The sequence below is a fragment of the Neoarius graeffei genome, chromosome 2 (assembly GCF_027579695.1).
Source record: "Neoarius graeffei isolate fNeoGra1 chromosome 2, fNeoGra1.pri, whole genome shotgun sequence".
Lineage (NCBI taxonomy): Eukaryota > Metazoa > Chordata > Actinopteri > Siluriformes > Ariidae > Neoarius > Neoarius graeffei.
Genome location: NC_083570.1, coordinates 1801185 through 1809389, shown reverse-complemented (window position 1 = coordinate 1809389; position 8205 = coordinate 1801185). Strand labels below are relative to the sequence as shown.

Below are 8205 nucleotides of genomic sequence, written 5' to 3'. Positions count from 1 at the left end.
TAAAGTTTGGATTTTCATGGACTGGATCTGAAGATGCTCCACTGCCACAGTGTGTTGTCTGCCAAGAGGTGCTAGCTAACGATGCTATGCGATGTTTAAAATGTGTAAAACAAGATGTTTTAAAAAGCACAGATGTTTAAAATGTGAAAAAGAAAAAAATAATGTGTACAACAACCATTTTCTTTTTAAATACGAATGGAACATTAAGTATAGCAACAACAAAAATTGTAAGGGGGGGGGGCGCTGTTGTTTATTTGCTCTCCGAGGGGGGGCTGACTCTCCCACACTTTGAAAACCCCTGTGCTAGATTGTTTCAACTATTTTCAAGATATTTTCACTTGCTAAGATATGATTTTTTGTAGTGTAGCCAAAGGCTGTCCCTCTCAACAAAGCCATGTCCAAAAACATTGCAAGGGAACTGATGCTTCTCTTCAGGTGGGTCAGAATCCCCAAGGACCTGCTCACAGACCAGGGCACCGCATTCATCTCCAAGCTGTTGTCAGACCTATGTCAGCTGCTGCAGGTCAAACACATCAAGACCTCAATCTACCCCCCTCAGAATGACAACCTCATGGAGTGATTCAACCAAACTCTCAAGCAAATTTTGAAAAGGGTGGTACATGCAGATGGATGAAACTGGGACCTACTCCTCCCCTACATCATCTTCATCATGCAAAAGACTCCTCAGGCTTCTAGAGGGTTCACGCCTTTTGAGCCCTTTTCCAGCTGAAGCCCAGGGGTCTCTTGGATACCATCAGGGAAGCCTGGGAGGAACAGCCATCCCCATTCTGCTCCCTCATCGACTAGATCCAAGAGATGCAATAGCAGATTGAGCGGGTGGCCTCCATCGTCCAGAAGCAGACGAGGGTGGACCAGAGAGAGCAGCAACAAGTCTATAATTGGCCAGCCCAACCTCAAGAGTTTCAGCCCAGTGAATGTCTTCTGCTGTTCCTCCAAAATGTGAGCTGCAAGTCCCTTGCTTGTTAGCAAGGTCCCTGTGTCATCCAGGAGCAACTAGATCCCGCAAACTATCACCTGCAGCAGCCAGGTAAGAGAGCCCTCATCCAACTTTACAACATGCACCTGCTAAACCAATGGACTGAGCTGGTGCTTTCAGCCTTTTTCTGTTCCCTCCTCAGCTCCATCCAAGCCAGAGCAGGTCCACAAGTGAGAGGAATTGACACCTGCCCAACTACAAGAGCTGTAAGAACTGGAGGATCAGTTCAGGGACATGTTCTCTACAGAGCTCAGGGGGACCCATCTGTTGTAACATGAGATCAAAACTCTTATACAAGCCCTTTAGGCTTCATTCCCTCCTTGCACCATTGTTCTTATGAGTGCTAAATAAATAAACAAACCTAAACCCTCCGCTGGATTAGTCACCCGACAAAAGCCCTACTGAGTCCCAGAGGCCTACTGTCAAGCTATAGAGTAAGAACTAGCCTGGATGCTGCAGAATGGCATCATTGAGGAATCCACCAGCCCCTGGTTTAGCCCCATCTTGGTTGTGCCAAGACCTGATTGAAGCTTCTGACTGTGCAATGACTTCCGGCAGCTGAACGAGGTATTGGAGTTCGACAGCTACCCCCTGCCATGAGCCAATGATCTCATTGAGAGCCTAGGGAGGGCCCAGTTCATATGCATCCTTGACATACCCAGAGGGTACTGGCAGGTAGCCCTCTCCAGAGAGACAAGGCCCAAGATGACATTCAGCATCAGCTCCAGGCACTGGCAGTACAGGGTCCTCCCTTTCAGGCTTCATGGAGTACCCGCGACATTTCAATGGCTGATGGACATCCTCCTGAGATGTCCTATTGCTGAACAGGATGACAATTCACTCATCATTGATCATGCCCCACTCCAGTGGCTGGCCAAAGACAAAAACCCTAACCATAAAATAAGCTGTTGGTTTCTCTCTCTCCAAGGCTTCTCGATTCAGGTACAAACCTGAGCAGGAGCCCACAATGGCAATACAGATGGTCTCTCCTGACAGCACGTGCTCTGGCCACAGTCTGAGGGAGTGGCATTGTAAAGACGGTGGGCTGGCAGCCATCTTCTCCCTCTCTCAGGCACTCCTCACTGTACCGCTGCCATGCTGCTGAACAAACAATGCCCCACTGTCCGTGTCAAATCTCAGCAATGGCAGTTCAGCACCACTGGCAGAAAACAGCACCAACTGCACACACGAGGGGAGGAGAGGCTTAATGCAGCATGGCTGGCAGCCATTAATGATGGTACATGCCTTCACCCTCCACAAGACAGCAGGAGAGTATAGAAGGGTTGTGCACAGTACAAGCTCTCCTGGCTCAGCTCTTATTTAACTGATCGCTATTAGTATGTTGATATAAATGGTGATATTTCTAGATGTACTGAGGGAAAGTTTGGTGTTCCACAAGGTTCTGTCTTGGGTCCACTGCTTTTTTCTTTATATATGTTCCCTCTGGGTGATATTATTTGTAAACATTGTATTAGTTTCCACTGTTATGCTGATGACACACAGTCACTGGTGCCATCTGCGGGGGGCACGGACCTTTTTGACCCCCCAAAGATAAAGTTGGGGGGGCAAAAACACCCCAATAATGAAAAGTGAAAAAGTAGTAAACAGTACAGATGAATTCATGTTAACTGACGATTGAAACCAACTAAACAAATAATAGCCTAGGTTTGAATGCAAAATAAGTAATCTATAGAAACGTCACCTAAAATGTTATGATCGGACATGACCCGCCCCCTTTTCCGCTTGCAATATTCCAATGGTTGGCAGTGAGTGATTGACAGGTTGCACTCCGCAAAATTTACACTGCGTAGAACTAGGCCTACGCGGCCCAGGCAAAAAAAAAAACATAAATGAAATGGTTCGTTGCGTAGCAACCAAGGCAGCACTACTGAGGCGAAAAGTTCTGTGTGGCCTCCCGCAACCGTTTTCACTGAACAGTGAACATAGAAATGAAGCAAAATGGACAAGTGGATTATCCAAACCAATAGGCCGGCAGCCACCAGCAATGAAGGTGATCATGTTGTGCAGAATTTGGACACTGAAGTCTGTGTTAAAGCCGATGCAGATATATGAGTTTAACGCGCTTAAGCCTTTTTATGGAGTATGGTGCACGTTTTTTTTTTTTTTTTTGCACTATTGTCAGTTGTCTGCCGAATTCATCTCAAAGAAAATTGCATTAAACTAAATTTGTTTATTGAATAAATTGTGTTTCATACAATGTTTAAAGCCGTGAGATTTTTTTTAATGCATCATAATAAGTTATCGTTAAAATGGACGCTTCCCACTTGCAATGGTGAATAGTAATGAATGAAAATGACTTACAACTGAGTCTTTGATATTCAACTACATACACTGCCGACGTCATGACGTCACGGTGCAAGAACATAATTCTGACCTCCCAATGTTGACATGAAGTTGGCGCCTATGCACACAGTTGTATGTTTCTGCAAAACCTGATGAGAGACACCAGCTTAATAGAACTGAGGAAAGTATAAAGGACATTAGACACTGAATGCTTTTTAATTTCCTTCTGTTTAACTCTGACAAGACTGAAGTACTTGTACTCGGACCACATGCAGCTAGAAGTAAGTTTTCTGATTACACAGTAACTCTGGATGGCCTTTCTGTTTCTTCACGTGCAGCAGTAAAAGACCTCGGAGTGATTATTGACCCCAGTCTTTCATTCGAAACTCACATTGATAAAATTGCCCGGAAAGCTTTCTTCCATCTCAGAAATATTGCTAAGTTAAGAAATTTAATGTCACTACATGATGCGGAAAAACTAGTTCATGCCTTAGTTACCTCCCGGTTGGATTATTGTAATGCCTTACTGTCTGGATGTTCCAATAAGAGCATAAACAAGCTCCAGTTAGTTCAAAATGCAGCAGCAAGAGTCCTTACTAGAACTAGAAAATATGACCACATGATCCACACTGCATTGTCTCCCAATCAAGTTTTGTATTGATTATAAAATACTACTATTGACCTTTAAAGCACTAAATGGTCTCGCACCACAGTACCTGAGTGAATTTCTACTCCTCTATGACCCACCATGCCTACTTAGATCAAAAGGTGCAGGCTATCTGCTGGTACCTCGTATAGAGAAGGCTACATCAGAGGGCAGAGCCTTTTCTTACAAAGCCCCACAGTTATGGAACAGCCTTCCAAGTAGTGTTCGGGAATCAGACACAGTCTCAGTGTTTAAGTCTCGACTGAAAACATATCTGTTTAATCAAGCCTTTTATTAATGGTGTTTATGAGGTAAAGGTGTAGATCTGGAGGATCCTCAGACAGAGTGTTTTGGTAAACTGGGATGTATGGATGCTGTCCGTCGCCACTCGCTTGCTCACTCAAGTTTGTTGACGGTGTAGTGGCTGGCTGCTTTATGTCCTGGGGCTCCCTCATGTCTGTGTTACCTTCTGGCTCTCCACTTTTAGTTATGCTGTCATTGTTAGATGCCGGAGTCCCTGCTTGTACTCGGTGCAATATGTATACTGTTCCTACTTATTCAGGTGACATTGGATATACCTAACAACCTGTGTTTTCTCTCCCTCTCTCTCTCCCCGTACCCCCAAATCTGTCCCTCTGAGTTACATGTCAGTCCTGGGATCGAGATGCTGAACCTCTTCTGCTCCTCGGACCTGCCTGATCCATCCTGGTGCCCTGTGTCTGGTTGGAGTCTCATTGCATCGCTCCTGTGGAGGACGGCTCCATGAGGACAGTTGAAAGTCACACTTGGAGGACGCTCTGGACTCTTACAGTAATGCTTTTATGGCTGAGGACTACAGTTGACTTGCTAACTTTAGGACTGCAGTTGTCATGAACAGTTTTGCATTCAAGTTTCCATCAATGAAGAGTTTATAACATCAACAAAACTGAATTCTTGTTAAAACTGTTAATATTATAGTCATGCTGTCTGTTGTTGCCCAAATGAGGATGGGTTCCCTTTTGAATCTGGTTCCTCTCAAGGTTTCTTCCTCATGTCATCTGAGGGAGTTTTTTCCTTGCCATCGTCACCACAGGCTTGCTCATTGGGGATAGATTAGGGATAAAATTAGCTCATGTTTTAAGTCGTTCAAATTGTGTAAAGCTGCTTTGCGACAATGTTTATTGTTAAAAGTGCTATACAAATAAACTTGACTTGACTTGACAGTACACAGTGAGTACGTCTCTCTGGATGCTTTTTCTAGCTTGCTGTGATTTTTTGCTATCAGATACCAGTTTGGATGACACCTTCCCTTAGTGGAAAATGTGTAATGCTGATCCCTTGCACCTCTAAGGAAAGATTGTCACTCCTCACATCCTGGGAACCTCCAGCGAGCCTCCCCCACTTGGAAGATCATTCCCTGCACCAAGTGACTCACCCCACGAGGCAAAATAAAAATAAATTACCTTTTTGCACCTCACAAAATAGTGCAGAAATTTCTGTAAATTAGTGTATATAAATTATAGATACAAATTTAAACAATGCTCACTTTTACACAAGGAACATAATACTTAAATATTTATCATACTTTACCTTAGGTGTGGCGGTGCAGTGGTGTAGTGGTTAGCGCCGTTGCTTCACAGCAAGAAGGTCCTGGGTTCGAGCCCCGTGGCCGGCGAGAGCCTTTCTGTGTGGAGTTTGCATGTTGTCCGCGTGGGTTCCCTCCGGGTGCTCCAGTTTCCCCCACAGTCCAAAGACATGCAGGTTAGGTTAACTGGTGACTCTAAATTGAGCATAGGTGTGAATGGTTGTCTATGTGTCAGCCCTGTGATGACCTGGCGACTTGTCCAGGGTGTACCCTGCCTTTTGCCCGTAGTCAGCTGGGATAGGCTCCAGCTTGCCTGCGACCCTGTAGAACAGGGGTGTCAAACCTGATCCATAAAGGGCTGTGTGGCTGCAGGTTTTCATTCCAGCCATGCAGCAGCACCCTGATTTGGCTTATTCAATCAACTGACACACCCACCCTTTAATCAAGGGTGGGTGTGGCTGCAAGTATTTGACTGTGTGAAGACAGTTCAGTTGATTGAATGAGCCAAGTCAGGTGTGCTGCTGCATGGCTGGAATGAAAACCTGCAGCCACAAGGCCCTTTATGGATCAGGTTTGACACCCCTGCTGTAGAAGGATAAAGCGGCTAGAGATAATGAGATGAGACCTTAGGTGCTCTATGAATGTTTATTTATGCTCTGTTTTACCCATGGCTGAGGATAATGTGTAATGTGAGAGGAATAGCCTTATTGAGTGCAGGATAGTCACTAACAGCTAAATTTGGCAGCTAAATTTAGTCCACATGGAAAACAATTTCACTGTTCTCTTACTCATCAAAGTGTTTAAACATGTCAGACCACTGAGCAGCACAGGAGGGGAAAAGGTATGTTCATTCGTTTTCTAATTATTAACAACCTGAATACTACTTGGGTGGAGTTTTTTTTTGGTCAGATTCCCAATAAATATAATTAACTGAAGTTGAATATGTGTCCAATGTTCACCACAGTGAACATACATTGATGTATTTGATTTTATACTAACAAACTTGAAATATTCTCCATTTACCTTCACAGAAATCAAAGGCAGTCCACAAGTGCCATCAGTCCAGTCAAAAGCACATGAGACGAAGGAAACATTCTCTAGATATTTAGTTTAGACCTTTTGTTCCAACAAGGCATGACATCATATCTATTATGCTGTCACTCAAATGAGAGGGCTGGGATCATTTTCTAAACTATAAAAGCCCCAGAGTTGCTTGAGTCATGGGTCATTTCATGATGACTCTTTGCAGTTATTGTTTTACTTGAAGCTCTGTAGACATTAGTGAAATTTCACATACATGAATCTGATGGAGTTTAATCAATCTGATCGCTGTGTGCATTTCTCCTGTCCAGAGAGATCTGTATCTCCTGCAGTTTATATCTTACTGTACGTGTGTTCAGCTGCTGTGGTTCTTCTAACAGTGTATGGAAATCTGCTCGTCATCATCTCTGTTTTTCACTTCAAGCAGCTTCATACACCAACAAACATGCTCGTGCTTTCTCTGGCCGTGTCGGATTTCCTTGTTGGCATTTTTGTAATGCCGCCGATGTTCAGCTGGGCTATTGAAACCTGCTGGGTATTTGGGAGAGATTTCTGCCCTGTCTTTTGGTTGATTTCTTATTTCATCATAAACTTTTCAACTTATAATATTGCTCTGATTGCTGTGGATCGATATTTGGCTCTCTCAAACCCCTTTCTCTACATGAACCATGTCTCTGTGAGGATCACTTGTGTTGTAATTGTCTTTGACTGGTGTGTAATGATGGTCTATAACTTTGCACTCATATATTTAATTGCAGACTTCCCAAGCTTTGTAATGTGTCCTAGAGAGTGTTATCCCTTCATGAATGAAGTTTCGACTGTAATTGATCTTGTAATATCATTTATCATTCCACTTTCTGTCATAATCATATTGTATACTGGGGTTTTTGTGATTGCTAAGAAACACGCCACTGCTATCAGAGAGCTTAATAATCACACACGGCCTGAAACACAGAAAATCAGATCACACTCGATGAAATCTGACAGAAAAGCAGCTAAAGTCCTCGGCATTTTAGTGTCTGTGTTCCTGGTGTGTTTGGTTCCATATTTTATTTACAGCTTATTAGGTGACATTATTGAACTACAGGCAGAAACATTACAAAAACTCTCAATCTTGTTTTGTCTTAACTCCACCATTAATCCAGTAATTTATGCTCTGTTTTACCCGTGGTTCAGGAGATGCTTTAAATTAACTATAACACTGCAAATATTCCAAACTGACTCTACATTAATCAGTGTACTTTCATGAACACCCTTTTTTTCACTCTTTATGTGCCTACAGTAAATACTGCTGTTGTATCATATAAAATTTGAACTGATATAAAAATAAAATTTCAGTGTTCAGTTTAAGGTATACTGAACTGGATTATCCACTAGCAATATTTGTTTAGATGTCAGGAATTGTATTAACAACAGAAGCTGAAGATAAGAATTAAATCGTTAAAAAATACAGATTATATCATGAACAATTCATTACTACAAATCAGCATACAGGGAGCATAAGACTAACACATTTTCACTAAAAAAATTGTGATTAATTTGTTCTTTTTAGTGATTATTTTAACATTTGATGTTAAAATTGTAATTTCCCTGTAAACAGATAATGGACACCTTCATGAAGTTATAAAGAATCACTCTATATGCCTTGTCTCT

The 8205-nt window shown here is 42.7% G+C and overlaps 1 protein-coding gene across 1 annotated transcript; it reads left to right on the top strand.

Moving 5' to 3' along the window:
- Nucleotides 1-6808: 6808 nt before the first annotated feature.
- On the top strand, nt 6809-7801 carry LOC132871083 (trace amine-associated receptor 13c-like). Its single transcript, XM_060905209.1, has one exon. The coding sequence runs from the start codon at nt 6809-6811 to the stop codon at nt 7799-7801; it is 993 nt and encodes a 330-aa protein (XP_060761192.1).
- The last annotated feature ends 404 nt before the right edge of the window (nt 7802-8205 follow it).